General features: G+C 39.1%; 1 protein-coding gene and 1 long non-coding RNA gene across 6 annotated transcripts in view; one reads left to right on the top strand and one right to left on the bottom strand.

The window, feature by feature from the left end:
• The window catches only part of SUCO (SUN domain containing ossification factor), a 92,895-nt gene extending 73,583 nt beyond the window's left edge, over window positions 1-19,312 (bottom strand). For 3 of the 5 annotated variants that reach the window (XM_030302298.1, XM_030302297.1, XM_030302301.1), the window contains exon 1: window positions 19,002-19,166. In XM_030302298.1, the coding sequence (XP_030158158.1) occupies window positions 19,002-19,063 (62 nt within the window). In that variant the 5' untranslated portion in view covers window positions 19,064-19,166. Of the gene's footprint in view, window positions 1-19,001 lie in introns of all 5 variants that reach the window. The other 2 variants (XM_030302300.1, XM_030302302.1) reach the window with 2 other exon arrangements.
• On the top strand, window positions 1,165-15,299 carry LOC115504996. Its single transcript, XR_003965877.1, has 3 exons — window positions 1,165-1,246; window positions 7,489-7,500; window positions 15,289-15,299. It is a non-coding gene; the product is annotated as an uncharacterized LOC115504996 (long non-coding RNA).
• Window positions 19,313-24,717: the final 5,405 nt, after the last annotated feature.

Genomic DNA, 24,717 nt, shown 5'->3' with positions numbered 1-24,717 from the left:
CTATTTTAATGACAAATATTTGTTATTTGCCTATAATTTCCACAAAAGCTCTTTTAGATATGGTCTTAATGGTTATAGATTAAAAAAAAAAAAAGTACCACAATACAGAAGGAATGAATGTCTGCATCCAGATGACAGTACACAGTCTTTTCTTAATGGACAGATTCAACCTGAATATGCAGTGGGTGAAGTTTTTCTTGCAGTGGGAACCTACAGTTTAATGCTGCCAGGCACTGTGCTATTTTCAAGGGTATGTTACAACTATATATTTCAAAAAACAATTGTTAAGATTTAAATGTTAGGGTAAAGGAACATCAATTAACTCTTAACAAAGGGAACAGGAGGAGGACTCAGGAATTTTTTTCTGTAGGATACAGCAACTAAATTAAGCCTTGAAGCTTATTTTACAACTGCCTAGTTTAGAAATACTGAACTAGCTACCTTTACAATTACTTTTTATAATCTTACCAAAGAAATCTAGCAAAATAATGTAATAATGAATTCCAGGACACATTAATGTGCAATAAAGAATATGCTAATATGCAAATGAGCCAAGCCTAATAATTGCAGAGGTAAGGACAAAACTAAACTGAAGTCTATTAAACTTTCAAATGAGTTCATGTCGTTTCTCTCTGAGTTATACTGAAGAAACTATATCAGCACTTAAGACTACCAATACATACCAGATATTATGTTAGATACAGAAGCTTATTAGGAAATGTTAGGTATAATTTTCAACTCATTAAAAATTTCAGTAAAGATACATTGAGAAAACATTAAAAAAAACAAAGTAGACAAAACTGAATTAAATTGATAAACATTATGTCACTAACAGATTTATTATTTATCTTAATAAAAAGATACAATGATTATAAACATATATGCACCCAAAAATATCATTTCGAAATATATAAAACCCCCAAACCTGCATGTGGAAACAGAATAATCAAAAATTATGGTAGCCTATTTTATTTATTTTTTTTTTTTCAAGTATCACAATGTTTATTGATAGATAACAAGTATACAAAATCAGGGCATGAACATGACTTGATAAAATAAGTAGACTTAATTTCAATACTATGATAAAAGGCACCAATTCAAATTCTCACCAGGTGTTTCACACCCACAAAACCACTTCAAGGGCCTTAACGATCCTCAAAACTGATCAATTTTGTGCAAATAAACCATGTTTCTTTTAAAAAGACTTGTGCACTTGCCCAGGCTCAAGGATATTAAAATCCAGCACGTAAAGCCCATTACTATAGGTAGAAATACGGGCAATATACTATCATAGCAACAATAACCCATTATAGTTAAGAAAGTTTCGGTAACAACCAAATGGATAATCAAATATTGCAACAACGCAAGTGTTACTGAGCAAAGTGCATTTCCACAGTATTCAGTGTCACTATTCAGTTTTCTAACTTCAAACAGCCTATGATAACTGGCAGCAAAGAAGGTCCTTGCTACAGACTGTCTCTGTAGCAAAACTGATGATGTAACTATCGCATGCTGCTAAATGTGTTTATTTTTATATATATATATATGAAATTTATTGACAAACTGGTTTCCATACAACACCCAGTGCTCATCCCAAAAGGTGCCCTCCTCAATACCCATCACCCACCCTCCCCTCCCTCCCACCCCCCATCAACCCTCAGTTTGTTCTCAGTTTTTAACAGTCATGGTAGCCTATTTTAAATTATCTCTTACAAAATAATACACGGACAAAATCTAAGAAAACATGAGATTTACATTATATATAAGAAACAAGCTTGACCAAATATATATAACTTTATAACAAATACAAAATAAACATTCTTTTTCAAGCACACATGGGATATCTCCCAAATACTAACCATACACTAAAACTTCAAAAGAAGACTCAAATTCCAAAGGCTGAAGATCTAATAAACTATACTCTCCAACTACCCTGCAACAATTTTTGAAGTAACAAAAAGATTCCCAACAACATCCTAAGCCTGGAAACAAAAATTATGCAGCAGAATCATCCTTCCATTAAAGAGGAAACAATGAGAAACTTTAGGAAATATTATAGTGGAGGACTACTATTGGTAGGATGAGATGCAGATAAGACAAATTGGTGGGATGCAGATAAGACAACAGCAGGAAAATTTTATTTCCAAAGAAGAGCTAGTTTCAAAACAAGAGCTAATCTTTCAACTCAAAGAGATAATAGTGTAAATCAGAGAAAAAAAAAATTACAAAAAAAAGAAAAAAAAGAAAGAAGGCTATAAGGACAGAAATCAATGAAATAAAGACCAAAGGCAAAGATTAAGAAAAACAAAACTTAGTTCTTTGAAGAAAATGTTAGAAAGATGAATTTCTGGCAAAACCAATCAAGGAGAGTTGGTGATATGAATTAACATGGCACAAAAACATGAAATACCACAGACAAAACAGATTTTTTAAACTGTAAAATATTACAAACTATATAAATACCTATATATTTGAAAATTCACAAGAAATAGATATTTCTAGAAAAACAGCAAAATTGGCACAAAGTAATAATTGTAATAAACTAATGATAATTAAGGAAATTTGGATTAACCAATACTGCACATAGGAAAGGGAAAAATCCCCACCCAGGGTTGTTTTCTTCTTTTTTTTTTTTTTTTCACTTTTTATTTGGAAATAATTTCAAGGCTTCCAAAGAATTGTCAGCACAGTACAAAGAACATCCACAAACTCATTACCCATATCAAACTATTGGTAACATTTTGCCCCATTTCTTCCATCATTTGTCACTTGCTCATGGCATACTCTCACAACCTCCTTCCCACACTCTCCTTTCTCTCCCTCCATGTAATTTATCTCTAAATACCTTAGTATGTATTTCCACAGAATAAGGATATTCTCTTACATAAACACAGTGCAGTTGTCAATTTCAACAAATGTTACATTGACATAATACTTTAACCTATCATCCATATTTGCAATTGTGTCAATTAATCCAATAATGTCCTTATAGCATTTCCCCTGTACTACACCGAAGTACAGAATTGAGTCTAGGATCATGTCCTGCACTTATCATGTGTCTTCAGAGTCTCCTTTACCTGGAATAGTTCTTGGCCTTTACCTTATGTGGCACTGACATTTTTGATGAACACAATCCTTTTATTTTTAAATAATAGGGTCCTTATTTGAGGTTTGTCTGATGTTTCTTCATGACCAGATTCAGGTTATGTATTCCAGGCCAGAATCCTCCATAATAAGTGATGTTGTGTCTTTCCAGAAGCATACGATACCCATCTGTTTCAGCACTTGCAATTCCACTTTTAGGTACTTCTCAAGAGAAATGAAAACTATGTCCACAAAAAGCATTATACAACAATGTCCCCAGTAGTTTTATTTCTAATAGCCAAAAACTGGAATCAGCCCAGATGTCCAAAAGCAGTGAAATAAACAAACTGTAGTATATTAATACAATGCACTCCTAATAAAAATCTAAGAGTTACTGATTAATTAAACAACATGGATAAATCTTGGAAACATTATGCTTTGCTGAGTGAAAGAAACCAGACACAAGAACATACTGTATAACTCCATGTAGATGAAGTTCCAGAATTAGCAAAACTAATCCACAGTGACAGAAATCAAATCACTGGTTGCTTCAGCTGATTCGCTAGAAAAGGACATGGAGAACATTCTGAGGTGATACAAATGTTCTACATTTTGATGGGGTGCGAGTTACACTAATATATGGATTTTTCAAAACTGATCCAACTATATACAGAGTTAATATATGTGCATTTCACTATAAGTTATGTGAATTTCACATAATATATGTGCATTTCAATGTAAATTATCTTAACTTAAAAATTTAAGAAACAGGGGCACTTGGGTGGCTCAGTTGGTTAAGTGTCTGACTCTTGATTTCGGCTCAAGTCATGAGCCCATACTTCGCGAGTTTGAGCCCTGCATTAGGCTCCACGCTCACAGTGTGGAGCCTGCTTGGGATTCTCTCCCTCTCTCTCTGCCCCTCCTTAGCTCACACACAAGTGTGCTCTCTCTCTCTCTCTCTCAATACACTTTTTTTTTAAAAATTTAAGAAACAAAAAAGTCTGTATTTTCCTCCCAGCAAAAACCAAACAGAAAATAAGCTATTAGCAAGAACAAATATTATAAAACAATTTAGAAATTAACTGAAGAAAATACACAATCATTTACAGATAAAAATGTTTAACTCTAGTAATGATCATAAATACATGAGGATCCAATATGTTCATAAATGGAATGCTGGGGACAGCAATGTAAAGATAGTAATTCATCACTCAAATATGACTCCTATCAAAATACGTGAAGGATCCTATTGCTCTAAATATGATATAGAAAAAAAGTGGCCCAAGAATAACTAAATTAACAAAAAAAGCAAAGACATGTGGTTCACCCTGCCAGATAATTAAATTTATTACAAAACCACTTTAATTAGACTACAGTACTAGGATAACAAAAGACAAGCAACTGGAACAGAATACTCCTAAATGCATTTGTTGATATACAGTCTCTCTTTAGAAGTCTACACACAAAATGCACAATGAATGAATGGTAACAGGCTTTCCTGAGGACATCTGCCACAACATTAACTACTTAGAATTCATTTTAATGATGACTCTATGAACTAAAGCAAGTAAAAATAAAAGTGTTAAAGGACAAGTAGAAAAAAGAATGAGATTAACAGCATCATACCATACCATTTGGTATCATACCATACCAAAATTTGCATGAATTTTATAATATACAAGCAAAACAAGACTATTTTGGAAGAAAACATATCAAATACATGAAAGCTGACTGTAAAGACATCATATATACTCTAAGGTAAATGGCTAAAATGGGGTGAAAGAGGAATGAAACTGAAGGAGTAATCATGTAAAATAGAGTAAAAAAGGGGATCCATGCAGAACTCTGTATAAACAGAGTATAAGCAATCCAATCCTAAGCACCTGATGTCTCGAGAAAAAACTCATGCATTTATTTGTTTGTTTATTTATTTATGAGAGCGTGTATGCGTGAATGGGGCGGGCGAGGGGCAGGAGAGGGAGGGAGGGAGAGAGAGAGAGACATAGAGAGAGAGAGAGAGAGAGAGAGAGAGAGAGAGAGAGAGAGAATCTTAAGCAGGCTCCACACTCAGTGCGGAGACTGATGTAGGGCTCAATCTCACGATCCTGGAATCATGACCTAGGCCAAAATCAAGAGTCAGATGCTCAAGTGACTGAGCCACGCAAGCATCCCTGGGTTTTGTTTTGTTTTGTTGTTTGTTCAGACTTTTAGGTGAAAGTAGTAGTCTAATTTTTACAAATAAAGAAGCTAAAGCTCAGCAGTTAAGCTGCCCAAAGTTATTCAATTTGTCACTGCAAAACTGGATTTCTCCCTCTCCAAAGCCTATCATCTTTCTTTATTGCTGTATTTCATATTTCATATTTCATATTCTCTGGTCAACAGATAAAAGAAAAGTGAGATAACAATCTGTTCACTCAACAATTGATGGTATTAGTCAAGGTCAGTTATAGCGTAACAAAAATATAAGAACTATCCCAAAAGAGGAATAATGTTTACTTCTCTTGCCAACAGGAGATAAATATGAAGTTTTGCAGCACAGTGACTAGGACATGGACCTAAGAGTCAAGATCCCCAAGTGTTATTCCCAGGTCCTCCATTTATTAGTTGTATGTTCTTGGGCAAATTATACAACCTGTGTGCCTCAATACTGATACTCTAAAATGGAGTTATTACGAGGAAAATTAAATGATGCATGTGCTATGCTTAGCCTGGCATAAAATATGCACTCAAATGTTAGCTACTGTTATCAGCTATTGCGCTCCTGTCCTATTTATCTTCTTCTACTTATCAAATTCCAGAGTCGTTTATACTTGTAGTGTCAATTTCTTTACCTTCTACTTAGCCCTCGGCCAGGTGAATTCTAGTTTCTGCCTTCATTAAACTACTGAAATGAGTATGGTAGCAGCAGAATTTACCTTTTTTGATTTCTCTGCTGCTTCCATTGAAACCCTCTTCTCCTCTGGTTTGTCAAATTACACATGTCTGCTTCTCATCCCTCTCTGAAGACTGCTGATATGCTGCTTCTGCTGACTACAGATTAAAGTCTGGTGCTTCCAGGGTTCCGTTCTCACTCTTCCCTCTATACTCTACTTCATTTCTAGGGATATTGCATTTACTCTCATAGTTTTTGGCTAATGGCTACTTTTATCTTCAGCCCTTATTATCTTCTTCAAACTGGTCCTTTTCTTAAAAACCCTTCCATGATACCTATATTAATGTTGCAAAAAAATTAACTTCATTTAAAAATTGAATCTCTCTCCCTTCATGTTCCAAGACATCTCCGAAACAACTAAATCCAAACTTGAACACAAAAATCTTCCTCTTCCAAATCTCCCCTTCATATATCCTTAATTTCATCATGTGATACTGCTATCCACCCAGTTCTCAAGTTAGGAACCTGAAAAACAGGGGTGCCTGGGTGGCTCAGTCGACTTGAGCATCTGACCTTTGATTTCAGCTCAGGTTATGATCTTGCAGTCATAGCATTGAGCCCCACACCAGGCTCTGTGCTGAATGTGGAGCTTGTTTGGGATTCTCTCACTCTCTCTGCCCCTCTCCCATTCATGTGCACTCTCTCTCTCTCAAAATAAATAAACATTAAAAAAAAATTAACCTGAAAAACATCTATACTACTCCTTTTCCTTCACCCTGACTCCACTATCTCCAGTTAATTTTACCTCAAATTTCTATAATCCATTCCTCCATCCGTTATGACTGCCCTTAGCTCAAGCCCTCATGTCTTACTTAGAGCAACCTCCTAACAGAGTTCCCTAACTCCGGTCTTACCACCTCTGCAAATCAACCCTTCAGAACGCCAAGAACCTAACACTAAGTTGTCAGACTACCGTTCTCCTGCTTAAGATCTTTTATTGACTCTCCATGACAAAATTCAAGCTTCCCTGCTTATTTTTAAATATCTAAAATTCTTCTATTGCCTAAGTCTTCAGCTTCATACTTTCTGCCACTCCTTGCCTCCCACATCATGCTTCAGTGATACAGAATTACTAGTAGTTGTTCCTTGAACACATGCCATGCTGCCTCATGCTTCCAAGTCTCTGGCTCATGCTGCTCCCTCTTCTAATACTGTTCAGCCCCTTCGCCCACTCCTCACCATCCAAAACCTGACTAAATTCTTATTCTCTTTTCTGGGGGCAGGAACAAGTTAGGGATTAGGACACGTTCGTGCCTTCGTCAATCTAGGGTTTGGCCACAACCCTTTGGCATATCTCTGTCTGAGCACTTTCTACAACCCTGAACTGAAATTAACTGTTTACATTTCTATTCCTCACATGACACTGAGCACCTTAGGACAGAGAACTTACTGCCTTGTTCTCAGCACAGCAATCTACTGAGCTCTTCCTTTGACCATGGATTGGAACAGCTTTTGATAAGAGCTTAGAAAAGGGAGAGAGCCCAGTAATCACAGAATTTATGGTGAAAGAAAAAACAGAACTGGGCAATGAAGACTTGCTTCTTAAATACAGAAGTATGTATTTAATCCCTAGTATGAAAACATAGTGCCAGCCATTCAATTATGGCAGTGTGGTTAAAGTAATGCCCTGCCCACATCCTCCTTCACAAACAAACCAAAAAGGCATTCCAGGAAAGATACCTATGAAACAAATAGGTGGGAAAGTAGAACTTAACTTTCAGGCAAGAGTGAAAATTGTGGTTTTTGAACATTACTGCCTGGAAATTTGAAATTCTAAATACAGGGAGACTTGTGGGCAATGGGTAAATATTATAGAAGCCGTTTTGATCAGAATCCAAAAAGACCAAAAGATCACTGGGCCTCCAGTGCTTTTGCTTAATAAGCCTCCTACTTTCTTTCAATTACAACGTATTAAAAGACAGATATTCTTCTTAATCTGTTATCAGCTTGGGAGTTCTTTTAAGGTTGCTTCTCTTCTGCTAGGTCTACCTGCTGATAGGAAGAAGTCAAACTGTGTGTGCCCCTTTCTCCTCCCAATTTTTATTCTATTTGGCTACCGCAGCAATCTCCAATCATATCACATGGAACTATAGAGCTTAGCTGAAGAAAACTCTATGTTTGCTTCTAATCAAACCTTTGAATTTCAAAAGTTCTGATCTTTAATCTTCATTCTGATGTAGGATTGGTCTTGTATTCTCTTAGCTTAATTATCCCATGTATCAAAATCTATTAGAGGACTGTTTCACTAAATTTGACTGTACTTTCATGGATCCAGCATGGGATAGCACTTATTAAACAATATAGTATGTCCTCTTTTTACATCTTAACATACCATTAGAAATTCAGCCAATGCAACTGTCCTCAAAGCTGCTGAAAATAATCATATACTAAACGTACTTGATAATGACATATTTTAAGAAACTTTCAACGGGTATGTATTTAGCCTATAAAACCAAGTCACAATACCTTTGCTACCTTAATTTTCAACTCAAAACTACAAAGACAGTTGCCACAGAAATTACTACAAAGCTAACACGTCAGCCATGCTATAACAGAAAGCCTATCTAAGAACAGTGAAAAATAAAACTACAAAAGTAGATTTGGGTCAGACTTCAGGCCTTTCATGTAAGGGTTAACGTTTCAACGTTTTACTCTTCAGGAAAACGGGAGCCTTTGAAAGATGTTTTAGCAAGAGACTAACATAATCAAAGTTGTGTGTTAGTAAGATGAATCTAGTGGCTCTGTGTAGAATGGGGTGAAGCATACAAGTATGAGACTACTCTAGCCTATCTCCCTGGCTGCCAAACAAACGCGTTGAGAACTCACGCCTACCAGCTCTCCAAATGTCTTTTATTTTCACTCCCATAAACTTTTACCAATTACCTCCCTCTTTTGAAAACAAGACCCTTTTCTTAGTTTTCAAGCTTTTCAGCCTTATCTGAGACATTTTATATTGCTGACCACTCGAATGGCCTCCTTAAACCTCTTTCCATCTTTCATTTTAAAGTAAAGCTCTACAGGGAAAGGAGGAGCTTTACTTTGCTTGGCAGTTTTCTTTATTCTAAGTATCTGCAGAACTCTATGTTTAGTCAACTGGGCTGTTTCAAAAATGATCCCCTCTATGAGGACAGCTCCAGCCCAAACCTTATCTGCACTCAAGTCTACATTTTTAAGTGCCTATACAATGCCTCCACTTGGATTATTCCACTCTGTCTCAACAGTTCCTTCTCCTATCAAATCGTTTGCAACTCTTCCATTTCTTTTTGACCATGTCCAATTATTCTCGTTGCCCCAGTTTAAAAAATAAATAACTTTTCTTCTCTCTTTGAATTTTATTGCACAGATTTGTAATTTGAGATCCTAGCATGTATTCTCTCAACTACAGTATGCTCTAAGAAAGCAGCTACTTTGTATTATCCACCAGAATCCTGCACAGAACTCACCACATAGAAGCCTCAGTAAACTTATCTCTTGACACTAAGGATGACAGAAAGGGGGTACTGAAGAACAAGAGCTTGTTAGAGGCAAACTAAAACCCAGTTCTCTTCTGAATCCTAGACCAATGCTATTTCTACTAAACTGCACTGCCAATGGCCAATCTACCACCAAACCAGATGATTTACTTTCTCAAAAATTCTGCTCAATGCACCCTCTTCGTTTTTACTACCAAGTCCTTGTTGTGACAAACTTCAATTACTCTAACTGCTTGTTTTCAGTATTCATCCCTCCAACTCACTCTTCTCTGAAATATATCTAGCACAATGATGTCGAAATACCATTCTTGGAACTCCATTTCTCTTGCTGAATCTTTAGTGTCTAACTCCTTGGGTTGGCTTGTAAAACCTATCACAATCTCCGAAATATAGCTTTTAGTTTCTACTCAGGTTTGTCTGCTTACCATCACGCCCACCTATATCAAGTTCATTATCTCATTTATTCTCTTTCTCCTTGACAATTAAGTAGTATCTACCCACAACACACACACACACACACACACACACACACACACACACGGCAAAGACCATAATTCATATTAGCAGCACAAGTACTTCTTATTTCAGTTCATGACCACCTACATTTGACAGAAGCAAAGTTTATGAGCCACACATCATATTCTCTTAAACCCAACTCAAGTCTTTCCTGACAACTCCAGGCCTAATTTTTCCCTTCTTTAAGCACCAACCGAACAATTCAGCTTTATGTATTGTTTGCAAATGTTCAAATCAGATAACTCAGAATGTTAAAAGTACAAAACAATCTCGGAATTCATCTAATCTAGCAATAATGACTGGAATGAACAAAAATATCCCAAACCTACCGAGACAGAATCCCCAAGGTAAGAATCCTAGGCATGTGTATTTTTTTTAAGCTTCATGAATAATTCTAATGTCCATTCCTAGTTGAGGCAATCCAGTCAGCCCATTTTCAGATAAGAAAACTAACACACAAAGAAAAGGTAGAGAAACTTACTTAAGGCCATCTACCAGACTACCTGCAGCACAGTGTAGTGGTAAAAACACAGGCTCAGACTCCGCCTACTCAGGCTTTGGCTCATTGCTTAAGAGCTGTGAGAACTTGGGCAAGTTGGTTAACTTTTTTGTGCCTCTCTTTCTTCATGTTTAAAATGGCGTGTCTACCTCAAAAGAGTTGTAATAAGGATAAAATAAGTTAGTGGATATTAAACACTTAGACCAGAAATAAACACCCAAAAAAGACTCACTATTAATAATGCAAAAAAGTATTACAACTGAGGTCTAAGTTAGTTTTATTCCCTCTCCACTACACTAGTATCTGTGTATGTGTATTTTGACAACCAGCTTGTAAACTCCCGAGGGCAGAGCTCAGGTCTCCTGCCTCTTCAGTATTCCCCACCACACCATATACACTGTTGGTAACCAAATAACACTTTGAGTGAATTTATGGATTCCTATTTCTGAACCCTGACACCTCTGCCCTTCTAACTGTAGCAAAGCACCCAGACAGAATGAATAATAAGAACTCCTATAACAGTGTTTACTATGAGCAAGCCACTGTTTTAAGCACTTTACATATTTTCTCCTGTTAGATTACAAATATCCTATAACAAGAAATACAAAACTAGCTTAGTACCTATGAGCCATAAAACATTTCTATGTAACGTATAAAGTTACTTCTGTGTAAAGTATAAAACCATTTTAACCATGATTCATTACAAAATAAAGTCCTAAAATAAAATCAAACTTTCTTTCAAAAGAATTTGCATTTATGAAGTAGGTTTATCCCAAGGGATTAACATTCTGATACTGCAAACACTCAAAAGTAATTTCTCATTTCTCTGTAACATGAACAATTTTATCTTTTGAAACTACTTTAAAATATGGCCTTGAAAAACAAAACAAATAACATACAATTGGCACTAAAGTGTAATCTGCAATGTATTATGTTTCAAATAAAGGGTTCCAGTTATGTATAAACTACTGAAGTATCCCATACATGTTTCTACTTGAAGAAGGCTTGAAAGAATAAAGCACTAAAATTTTTTATAAAATGTTCTCTCCCCTTTCATTACGTGCACTAGAATGTTAGCTCTATGTATTGACCTATTTCTCTATTCAGACAGTTAAAAAGGGGAAAGAGTAATTTAGGAGTTCATGAACAATGGAAAAAATGAAATAACCAATGTCCAAAGATAAGTTAGGTGTATCTTTTGCTTGTTTTCACTGCCAGCCAACTCGACTACCTGCATCCATTCCAATATATCCTCAAATATTTAACAATCTAAAGAAGTTGTTATAAAATGCATCCACCTCTTTTAAAACTAATTCAAAGGATATTATAAATAAAGTATTTGCCATTTTTTATTGGACACAAGTGTTGGAGTTTTAACAAAGGTGTTGTGCCTCCCTGTCACATCTTCTTTCACAGATTTTTTCCCTTAGGCAATCTGGATTCATCTAAAAACTTGCCTGAAAAGATCTGACACTGCTTTTAATAACCCCATACCTCTTTTAAGTGCCAGACACTTTCTTTGGAATGTATATCCGAGAGCAAAGATAAACTTTACTTCCCAAAGTTTACCACAAGAGAGACTTACTTAAAAATTGAGATACAGCTGGCATATCATATTATGTTTGCTTCAGGTATACAATATAGTAAGTGGTTCAATATTTGTATAGACTGTGATATGATCATCACAAAGTACACCCACAAAACACAGTTACAATTTTGTGTGTGTGTGTGTGATAACTTTTAAGACCTATTCTCTTAGCAGCTTTAGGATATAGAGTATCATATCATTGGGGCGCCTGGGTGGCGCAGTCGGTTAAGCATCCGACTTCAGCCAGGTCACGATCTCGCACTCCATGAGTTCGAGCCCCGCGTCAGGCTCTGGGCTGATGGCTCAGAGCCTGGAGCCTGTTTCCGATTCTGTGTCTCCCTCTCTCTCTGCCCCTCCCCCGTTCATGCTCTGTCTCTCTCTGTCCCAAAAATAAATAAATGTTGAAAAAAATTTAAAAAAAAAAAAAAAAAAAAAAGGATATAGAGTATCATTACCTAGAGTCACAAGCAAGAAAGACTATTTACAAAAAAATGTCATCCAATGATTTAAACAGGGAGTTTTTATTATTTATTTTGGATATTTATTATTTTATTCAGAAAAGACTTATGGTCTTAAAAAAAAGTTACAGAAACAAAACAAAGAAAATAATTTCTCTAGATGAAAGACAGAGTTGTGATTTTCAAGGGTATTTGTAATCATTATCCTAAAAATGATAAAACTGCTTATATATTTTTCTTGTTTCTTGTATTTCTGCTCACTTATGCATATTAACAAATGAGCAAGAAACCAGCAAAATTATCAGAGAAAAAGCAAGATAAGAGGTACAGAAAATCACAAACCAAGAAATATCACCTCTAAAGTCTATGAAAACTGGATGACACACTCAGAAATATTTCTACTAAGTCCAAAAAAGCCACCAAAACAGACAACCTTGATTTAAATATTTATCAAGTCTCTCCAGTGTGACTGCCACATTAGGGCTCCCAGTCTCCACAGTCTGTCACGTCCAATCTACTCTATCTCCACAGCAATCTAATTAAAAGATCAATCTGACCTCCTGCTCTTGTTTAAATTACTACACTGGCTCATCCTCTTAGCCAGTTTAACAGTAAGTTCATCTACACAATAATCAAATCCCACCAAAACCTGGCCTAGCTTCCCTTCCCATCTGGCCCCACATATACTCTAGGTATCTTCCCTCTGCCTGAAACAAAATACTCCCATCTTGAACTATCCATCTCGCAAACCATTTTTACAGGTGAACTGAGACTCACAGAAATAACTTGTCCAACGACATATAGCTAGTGATAGAACCATATCTAGAATACAAATTCTACCCTTGGTGTTCCTAAAGACCTTTGTAACTATTTTTTGTAACTATTATATATGTTAGATGCATGTTAAAATGTCAGATTTTTCTCATTAGCACTAAATATGAACTTCTCCAAGAAGATCCTATTGGGTGCAAGAATAGATTTTTTTTTTTTTTTTAGTCTTAAAAATAAATCAGGGGTGCCTAGGTGGCTCAGTTGGTTAAGTGTCTGACTCTTGAATTTGGTTCAGGTCATGACCCCCCAGGGTTGTGGGATCGAGCCCTGTGTTCTGCTCTGTGCTGAGCATGGAGCCTGCTTAAGATTCTCTCTCTCTCTATCTCTCTCTCTCCCCCTGTGCCCCTCTCCCTTGCTCACACACACACTCTCTCTAAAATAATAAGTAAAATAAAATAAAATAAAATAAAATAAAATAAAATAAAATAAACCATTCTGGTAAGGGATGTTGATTAATGGAAGAGGCTATGCATGGGGGGGGACAGAGTATATAGGAAATCTCTGTAGCTTCTACTCAATTTCAATTTTGCTGTGAACATAAAATGGTTCTATAAAATAGTGGTTTTTTCAATTAATCAAGATTTACTAAGTTTAATATAAGGATTCACACTTGTTCTGAAGGTCAGCTGGTCACACGTCAATAACAGCAAGGATTATGTAGTCAGAAACCTAAGGAAAAAACAGAAGTTTCACAAACAGTGGGGTTTACTTCCAACACACTGTGATGCACTGGTGTTTACACGTGCCCAATTAAGTACAGTTAGGGATTATATTATTTAGTTTTAACTAAACTGACTCTCACAACATGGAGAAGTAGCTTTAAAAAAATTCCTGCAAAGACTGCAACAATAATAACTACACAAGTACAAGCCAACAAATTGCAGGGCTAAGACTCTTAACTAGTACAAGCTATTCTTCAACCACATCACAATGTAAAATAATCTAGTCAGTCAATCACAACGCTCTGACCAGAAATTATTACTTGAGAATAAAAAAGTACTATTAACAGAAAGTATTAAGATTGTTTATTTTTCTCATCTTTTTTAAACATCTAATTTATGTAACTTATTAGTATTCTATTATACTAATATCATACTGGCACACGCATATAACTTATAAACAATCAAGCACATATTAAAGGTGCATGCACATGGTTTCACTGGGAGAGGGGCACACTAAAAAATTTTTGAATATCCACTGCTTAAAGCACAGATTAAATCTTTTTCCCCTATAGGACAATGATCAATCTTCAGTTTGCCAGGCCCAGTATATTAGGCTGCAAGATGCCTCCCAGAGATATTCCAGTCCTAATCCCTGAATATGTTACTTTACGTGCTAAAATAGTCTTTGCAGATGTGATTAAATTAAGGATTTTGAGATGGGGATATAATCCTGGATTGTCTGGGTGGGCCCAATGTAATCACAAAAATGCCTGAAAAAGGAGGCAGGAGGATCAGTCCACAACAGATGTGAGGACTGAAGCTAGAGGTTAGGATGATATGAGGAAGGAGTCATAGAACACAGGTAGCCCTGGAAGCTGAAAAGGTTCAAGAAACAGATTCTTTTCTTTTCTTTTTAATTTTTTTTATTCTTTATTTTTGAGAGAGAGACAGAGAGACAGTGCGAGCAGGGGAAGAATAGAGAGAGAGGGAGACAAGAATCTGAAGCAAGCTCCAGGCTCTGAGCTGTCAGCACAGAGCCCAACACAGGCCTCAAACTCACAAACAGTGAGATCATGACCTGAACCGAAGTCGGACACTTAACCCACTGAGCCACCCAGGCGCCCCAAGAAACAGATTCTTTATCTCAAAGACTTAAGAAGGAACCAACTCTGTTGACACTTGACTTAAGCCCAGTTAAGACTTATTTTGGACTTCTGGGGTGCCTGGGTGGCTCAGTCGGTTGAGCGTCTGACCTCAGCTCAGGTCATGATCTAGCGGTCCATAATTTCGAGCCCCGCGTCGGGTTCTGTGCTGACAGTTCGGAGCCTGGAGCCTGCTTTGGATTCTGTGTCTCCCTCTCTCTCTGCCCCTACCCCACTCATATTCTCTCTCTCTCTGTCAAAAATGAATAAACATTAAAAAAAATTTTTAATATTAAAAAAAAGACTTATTTTGGACTTCTAACCCCAGAACTGTAAGATAATAAATGTATGCTGTTTTAAGGCACTAAATTTTTGACAACTTGTCACAGCAGCAGTAGGAAATCATACAGGGAATTCCTGGGACATGGGACTTTGAGAAAACCAGGATTAAGTTGGTTACCCTATTTTGAGGTTTTCAATGCCCATAACAGTGTATGATACATAATGAGCATGAGAAAAATCTTTGTTGAATATTTTATGATGAAATATATAGATAATATACCCTTACTATTTTATAAAGATCTGTCATACGGATGATCTCATTTCATCCTTCTAACAATCCCATGAGGTGTGAATGAATTACTTTCCTACTTTTAGGATATATGAATTAAGGTTCAAAGAAATTACATACAATGTGTAAGGACACATATCTAGTAAGCAATGGAGCCATACCTGGAATACAGGCCTTCTGACCTTTGACAACAGTCAGGATCCTCTACCGCGAGTCAGGCTGCCTGGACTCCAATCTAAGCTCCTAAACTTAATAGCTGCCTAACTTTGCCAAATTACTTAACTTTCCTACTTCCTTAACTATAAAATGAAAAATGAGGTTTACAATAATACTTACCTCATAGGGTTGCTGTGAAGAGTGAATGTGCTAAAATGTGTAAAGTACACATCATAAACTAGACACAGAGATAGATGACAATAAATATCAGCTATCATTAGAACTCTGTACTGTAGCTATGGTACATTTATACCTAAAATACTCTGTAGTACTTGATAAAGAACCACATAATATATGCAAAAGTAAAAAACAGCAACCAGAATGAATGGTAAGATGGAAGGATGGGTTTCGTGTGAAAGTACTCTAAGGTTAGGACTCTAGGCTGAAAAGACAAAAGGAGAAGGGCGACATAATCAAGACCTATAAAAATGTGAGAGTATAAACAAGGAGATAACAAAATTCAGCTATATTGGTTGGAGGAGGGAGGAGAACCTTAGAAACTAGAGTACTGTAGTATGAGCACACAGCATTCATAAATTACAAAATGATACAATGTAAAAAAACTGATCACAGAATTTGAGACAATTTATGAATGACAAAGAAGACAAAAAAGGCTACTAAGAGGAGCTTAACTCTTCTGTAAACATCTGTTGAACACCACAATGGCTTACCATATCTATTACTGGTAAAGGGGGAATAGAGATGTTGGGAAATGACACACAGACCACATGGTAGCAAGAATTAGACCTTCAGTTGAATCAGTGCAATAATTTCAATATTTCATTATGTCTCAAAGACATAACATACCCTCTGCCCATCGCTACCATGTACCACTGCTCTTCTCCAATCGCATCATCACCCTACCAAGAAAATCTCAAGTCTAAATGTCCTCTTTTCAATGCCCCTTTAATGGCTTCAGTAAAGAATAATTAAAACATCCCTAAATTTGGCAGTCCAAACTAATCTCAAAATATACTACCTCAATTGTTTCTTAACCTAAACTTTCTTAAACTTTTCACTCTTTATTGAAACCCTCAACATCTATTCTTCACTGTGAGAGTCAACAAACTTTACAGAACTTTATGACTACTACTTTCAATACTAAGCTGACTGATTTTTTTTCCCCCTGACAGGTCATGATATTCTCACTACTGCTAATGAATAAAGCTGAGAAACCATACTGAAGTAAGCCTAAACAAAAGATAGCCAGAAGTTACACCAAGTAACAGAAGCATGGTTAATTTAAATACACAAACGATTTTAGAAAATACATTGTAATGTTTGATCTCATCTCTACCATCCATTAAAATTGAAGAAAAAAAAAATCATGTTTCAGGATACAAACTTGCAACTAATAGATAACTAAGTCCTGAAGATTTGGTGTGGGATATAGCGTATGTAGACAATGATATTGTATGACAATCATTAAACTTACTCTGAGACTAGGTCTTAACTACTCTGACCACAAAAAAGAAATGATCATTTTACAGGACAGGATAAATGTAGTAACTATCACTACAATGGCAATCAAACGACAATATACAAACGTACACCTTTACACAATGCTACGTGTCAAATATGTTTCAATTAAAAAAAATCAGAGATACTGATACATTTTTAAACCTGAATGAAAAGCATACCCTTTGTCCTAGGAGCCGTTTCAGAAAGTGCTGGTGAAGAATAACACGGTATAAAGATGGGCAAAATCAAGGACAAAGAGGAAAGAAATGACGTATAACCCATACGCTACCAAGCAGCCCCCAGGAAAAGGTGGATAGGAGCAAAAGGGCTTGGTATCTCACCTGCAAATTTAAACTTAAAATGCGGTGAGTGGACTTATCTCCTGCATGCACTTCTTCATACCCAACATGATACTAACAAGCAGAAAGAGGGAAGGACAGTGCTCCTGTTAAAAGCGTTTGGAATTAAAGTCAAAAGGCCAAATGTTTTATTCTCTAAAACTTCTATCAATCTTCCAATCAAAATTCCTCAGCCAGGCAAGGGCTTTCCTTTTCCTCTTATTTTTTGATGTGAGCAACAACTCTCCAACTTCAGAATCTTTGGAATCCATTGGGCACCGGTAAAAATGAAGACATTGTTGGTGTTTTCCAGAAATAAACAACACAAGGAACTTAGTTTATCTCGACTTTAATATAATAAACAGCAAACCACTGACTGAAGAAGCATCTTTCCAGTCAGCTAACGTCACACATCTCTGAAGAAATTCCGTCGGAGGGGGGAAATGTCTTTTCCCAGTACGATGACAGCAACCCTTTTACTGACACGCTCTCCGCGCCTCAAAGACGCCCCAATACGCCAAGGATCAACAGAAACTCCATAAACTTCAGGAACAAAGCACCCTTCCCGCCTTCAAAACACAGGGCTTATCGTCCCATTACGAGGGGACATCAGCAGAAACTGCTGTACACACGACACCTAAGACACTCTACTGAACCAACGGCTTTCCATCATCTACCTCTTGACAAAGTGCTTCATAATGTCCCCCAAAGTTTCCAGAACAGCAGCCCCAAGTGCACCCGAGGCCAAAGACAGCAAGAAATGGCCCAAACTACTGCTTGTACATTACTCTCACCCTCGTGACAATCACGTTGTTTTAAAATCGCTCGTCGGGAACACACCACATCCGACACTCTTTCTGCCCTTCTCACACTACGAAAGCGAGTGGCTGGCAGGAAAGCCGAGCAACTTACCTGGCGTCTGTCTGAGAACTGCCCAAACGCCCCACCGTCTCCCAGCGGCACCGTCACTGAGTACAAAGGCACTCAGGTGGTCCATTCTGCTCAGGCACCTTTCTCTCCCACTTTGCACATTCTAAAACACACCGTGAACATCTCCCAGAGCACAGCCAGGCCGGCCAGCGGGAGAGTCGCGAAGTAATCCGTGTGTCGCTCCGTAAGGGCCTTGGAGACCCGCACCCTAACAGCCAAGACGATTGGGGGGGGGGGGTGTGACCCGGGCTGCTCCCCTCGCCCCTCACGGGAAACTCCCATATCGTCGCGGCAACTCACCAGATCAGGGAGCACAGAGACAGGCAGGAGACCAGGGCCAAGGCCCGCCGGTACTTCTTCATCTTCTCCTCCTTCTTCCCCCTGCCAGAAGGCGGCACATCCTCCCGGCAGCCGCCACTGCCGAGGCCAAGATGGAGGAGCCGGAGCAGGAGCGCGAGGATGGGACCGAGAGTCCTTAGGGCTGCGGCGCTCGGGGAGCGGCTCCTCAGCGGCTCGCTTACTGGCCGCCCTCTCCGAGGGGCCCACGGCGGCGCCGACAGGGGCGCTTCACAGGAGGACTCCTGGGACTGCCGCTGCTGCCGCAGCCGCCGGCTCGTCCGCGCCCGCCTCCTGCAGCCGCCGCCGCCGCCACTGCCGCCCCATATCCCCCCCGCCCGCCCCGACTCTCCCTCCGTGCTGCCGGCGACCAACGGCCGCGGCGTACTCGTCTCCCAACAGCCAATCGCCTGCGGGGCCGCGCCACCTCACACACCGCTGAGCTGGAAGAAGACGCGTCACCCACGTCCCACGGCGCTCGCGCCCCCACCAGCCTCCGCGCGGGCCACGCCCCCTCCGACGTCTCAGGCGGAGCAGCCCAAGCGGGGAGGGCACACAGCGCGAGAGCCGGTGTTGCCGCCGCCCCGCCCACCTCAAAGTCCGCGCGGTCAGTGGCTCACATTCAGGAAGTCGGAGAGGACCCTCGTGACCCTCAGCTGTCTTTTTCGCCTTGGTCCGCCCCTTCGCCCAGGGCGTGCCGAGTCCGCGCAAGGCGCCTTGGGAGTTGTAGTTTGTCCTCTGGAACGCTCCTTTCCCATTCTCTAGTCCTCATAGAATCACAGTTTTGATGGAGAGGTCTATAGTTTCACTTCTCACTGCCAGAATGACCAGCTTTGGAATTGTTACACTCAGTTTTCCTCTTTTGATCACAGTTCGTGGGATGGCCTAGAATGACGGAGGGGAAAAAAAGCTATACTAATAAAATTTAAAAGGTGTTTTTCCCGGTGTCGATGGGCCCAGCCCATCGAGTTAGGTGCTGATTGGTAGGAAGAAAGGGGTGTGCCCAGATCCCCTCTCACCTGATTGGTTGGGCAGAAAGTCTCTCGCTTCTTCTCTGCCTCAGGGAAATTTCACCGTCCTGGATTCCTCTTTTGGGGCCGGTGGGGTTGGTATGCATTCTGTTGGATTCGTGCTTCGGGTGCACAACGCAAGAGCCTGAAAGGAAAACTTGGGCTCCTGTTGAGGGAGTTGGAATTCACCGAGAGCGAGGAAGGCGGTCACGTACACACGCGTATTGCTACTGTGCGGAGCAAAAAAGTGTCTGGTTCTCAATCTTTAGTAAAGAGCAGTGTGCCCACCCTGGATTTTTATGCCACTGGGGTCCCTAAAGATCTCTCGGTAGCTGGTTTCTGCCTGAAACTCCAAAATGCTTGACCGCCTTTCGTCTCAAGACCCTCTTGTAGCTCTCTTCTCTTACATGGCACAGAGTATAGAGGAAGAGGTATTAGCTTCTGCAAAGGGGAGAAGACGATGTTTGGCCGCTGGCCTAATGTGTTCCTTCATCTCTCAGGTGATATATTGCTTTCAGACTGACACTGACAGGAAGTTAGTCTCTACTGAGGGACACTTCTTTTATTAGATAAAGACATAAAAGTATAACTCAGTAGTGTTTTCCTTTTTATTGTTTTGGCTGTCAGAAGACTCAAAACTGTTTTCCCCAGAAAGCACCCAGCCAAATGCTCTGTCTGTGCTGTGGATCATGGCATAAGGTTTAGTGTAAAAAAAATGTTTGAAGCAGATATTACTTTTTAATGTTTGTTTACTTATTTATTTTGAGGAAGGGGAGGGGCAGAGAGAGGGAGACAGAAAATTCCGAGTGGGCTCTGCACACTGACACTGCGGAGCTTGAGGCAGGCCTCCAACCCACAAATGGTGAGATCATGACCTGAGCCGAAACAGAGGAGTCGAAATAGAGAGTCGGATGCTTAACTGACTGAACCACAGAGGTGCCCCTTAAAGCAGATATTATTAAAACATGGGCCACACATATTGCCATGTGTCGTAGGGGAAAACATGAAACACCTTAGTAAAATGCCCTTCTGATGCTTAAATTTGAGCCACGAAATTTCCTTATAAACCTTTTAAGTTGAATTGTTGTTAATTGTATTCCAGGGACCTGAATAATTTAACCCATTCTAAGAGACTTGAAATAAGTCAACTGGATGTATTTAAAAAATTCTATAAATGGGGATTTGCTTCCAGAGGAGTTTACCCTAAACTAATTTTCCTGGCAATAATTAGGTGGCAGTTCCAATGATCTATTGATACCACTCTTAGTATATAACAATAAGATCCTTTCGTCTCTATTTCTCCTTACAATAGGTGTGCATTTATTTGCTCAAGAGCAGTAGCAAATGATGATATGAAAGTTAAAAAGAAGATAGGGACAACAGAAAGATGGGGATTATTTGACATTCTTTAGCATGTCGGGCCTCTTTTCCTTTCGTTCCAGGAATTTATTCAGGATAAGGAACAGTTGCTCTTCAGGTGATCCTCAGTAGAGTACAGCCAAGGAAGTCCTATAAGAATACATGCTTATCTTGGGGCGCCTGGGTGGCTTAGTCGGTTGAGCATCCGACTTCCGCTCAGGTCATGGTCTCGCGGTTTGTGAGTTCGAGCCCTGCATAAGGCTCTGTGCTGACAGCTCAGAGCCTGGAGCCTGCCTCAGATTCTGTGTCTCCCTCTCTCTCTCTGCCCCTCCCCTGTTCATGCTCTGTCTTTCTCTCTCTCTCTCTCTCTCTCTAAAAAATAAACATTAAAAAAAAGAATAGATGCTTATCTCGAGGCTGGCAAATTATCAGGCACCTTTTCAACCCCTTTCTCCAAACCACAAGCCCACCCACTACTTTTCCACAGGTCCCTACAATGATCTTTTCTTTTTTTTTTTCTTCTTTTTTTTAAATGTTTTTATTCATTATTTTTTTTTGAGACACACACACACACACACACACACACACACAAAGTGTGAGTAAAGGAGGGGTAGAGAGAGAGAGGGAGGCACAGAATCTGAAGCAGGCTCCAGGCTCTGAGCTGTCAGCACAGAGCCCAAAATGGGGCTCCAACTCTCACGACTGTGAGATCATGACCTGAGCCGAAGTCAGATGCTTAACTGACTGAGCCAACCAGGCGCCCCCCTAGAATGATCTTCTAAAATATACAGCTGGTAGACAGAATTTTCCTCCCCTTCTTTCCTTCCTTCCTTCCTTTGTTCCTTCCTTCCTTCTTTCTTCCTATTCCTACTGTTGGGCTTTATTGATACCCCTGTGGCAGGGTTGCCTTTCACCTATTCAATCATTAGCTTTATTTCAATCAATAAATATTATTTTTTCTTTCTGCCTGTTTCATTTCCATAGCTCTGTGGTAAGGCATAGTCTTCAGTTCTCTGAGCTTTTTCTTTTTTTGGATACTTCATAATTCCAGTTATTAGCTATACTGTTGACTCCCAGGTCTATAGCCACCTCTCTTCAAGTAGTTGCTGGACATGACATTTAGATATTCTACCATAACTGCAAATTTCCCTCAATAAAATAGAACTCATCTTCCCCATAAATTAGGTTCTTCACCTGACTTTCTATTTATGATAGTTTGTCCTTGTTTTAAGACTTCAGATAGTGAGAATAAGTGAAGTTCCATGGAGGTGAACTTTGAAAAACTGGATGTTTTCTACATGGTTGTTAAATAAAGGAAAAAAATATGTTATGACTCAATAGATAAATATAACAAGAAAATTAACTTGAATTACAAAATAAATTTAGTATAGAAAAATGCTACCATATTTAAAGCACAACATACGCCAAAGAATGGCAAAGAATATAGAAAACATGTATGTAATCTTTAAGACGTGGGCTAAGTAACCACCATCTACCACCTGGTAACTATACCACAACGGTACTCAACCAGGGGCAATTTTTCCCCTTGGGGTGGGTGTGGGGGAATGGCAACATTTAGAGACATTTTTGGTTGTTACAATCGAGGAAGTGCCACATCTAGGGATAGAAATCAGAGATGCTACATCCTACAATGCACAAGACAAAAAATTATTTGGCCCAGAAAGTCAAAAGGGCAAAGCTTGAGGAAACTCTGCCATAACAGAATCTCCCAAGTCAATAAAGCCTGTAACTAAGTGACCACGCATGCGCACAGCAGATTCTAGGATTATTCCAGAAGTCACCAAGGACTAAACTGCCTGATGAACATGAGTTCTTCATTCCTAAACATGGTCCAAAAAACTCTGGACAGCTCAAGTCTCAGCCCTGATAAAAGATCAGATACTCTGCTGATAGTGAGAAAGAACAAGCAGATCTCAGAAAAGGAGCCAACACCTCTGGCCATCTCCCTTTACCGTTATTCACATGTAAATCATATTTAAGAAGCCCCTGAGAAAAGATATTTGTCCAGTTTAAGTTGGTGATATTCGATAGGGGAGCCATGGCATATTTTGAATTGAAATGCTGTCTGCCTCTTTCAATGCTGAGATACTATGTATCTCTAAGAGGAACAGGTGAGGCTCAATGATATCAGCTGCTTCCAGAGTGAAAGCCAGTTAGGACAAAAGTCCCCTTGAAATCAGTGAAAGAAAGGTCAGGGATTTGAGAAAAGACGAATAGGCGATAAGGGGGACTAAACCAGTTGAAAAGAAGTATGAATGTGGCAATCAGCACTTAAGATGTTAACTACATGTAGATACAGTACAGAATTTTTCCCTGTTTGTCCCCACTCCATTTGTTGCTGCTTTCTTTGAGTGTGTGTAGCCATGTGCACAAAATACCTTATACCTGTTTTATTTAGTTACTCCTTATTTAAAGAGAGCCTAAACTATTTTGTCAAATCTATCTTAACAAAGCACTGACAATGTGGCCGCTTCAGGAGGTAAAGGTAGAACTAGGAGGAAGATAAACTAAATAAACTCCTTCTCTAGGACAACCTGAGAACTCAGTCCCTTAACAGATAGAGGAATCAAAAACTGCAATGTTGGCTTGTTCACTTCTGTTTATACTGCAAGCAACAGAATATAACATTTCCCTTTAAAAAGTATTCTACTTTATGATCCCAAATTTAATCTTCTATCACTGGCTAATATGTGTCTATTTTGAGGGTACATGAGTTTCAGTAGGCTAATAATGGAATCAGCCAGAGGAAGGATAACTCAGGAAGTGGGTGATAGAAAGGAAGAAATCAAAGATGGTTTCTAGGACAGAGTGCGGTCTTCACATAAATAGGAAAGTAGGGGGGCGCCTGGGTGGCGCAGTCGGTTAAGCGTCCGACTTCAGCCAGGTCACGATCTCGCGGTCCGTGAGTTCGAGCCCCGCGTCGGGCTCTGGGCTGATGGCTCAGAGCCTGGAGCCTGTTTCCGATTCTGTGTCTCCCTCTCTCTCTGCCCCTCCCCCGTTCGTGCTCTGTCTCTCTCTGTCCCAAAAATAAATAAACGTTGAAAAAAAAAATTTTTTTTAAATAAAAAAAAATAGGAAAGTGGGGAGTTGCAGGTTTGCAGGGAAGTTTAGTTTGGTAGTTTAGTATTGAATATTTGGAGTTCTGGTACAGTATTTAGCAAGAGTTTACAAATACAAGGGGCGCCTGGGTGGCTCACTCGGTTAAGTGTCCGACTTCGGTCATGATCTCGCCGTCTGTGGGTTCGAGCCCTGCGTCTGGCTCTGCGCTGACAGCTCAGAGCCTGGAGCCT

The sequence above is a fragment of the Lynx canadensis genome, chromosome F1 (assembly GCF_007474595.2).
Source record: "Lynx canadensis isolate LIC74 chromosome F1, mLynCan4.pri.v2, whole genome shotgun sequence".
Taxonomy (NCBI): domain Eukaryota; kingdom Metazoa; phylum Chordata; class Mammalia; order Carnivora; family Felidae; genus Lynx; species Lynx canadensis.
This window is presented reverse-complemented; position numbering and strand designations above follow the sequence as displayed.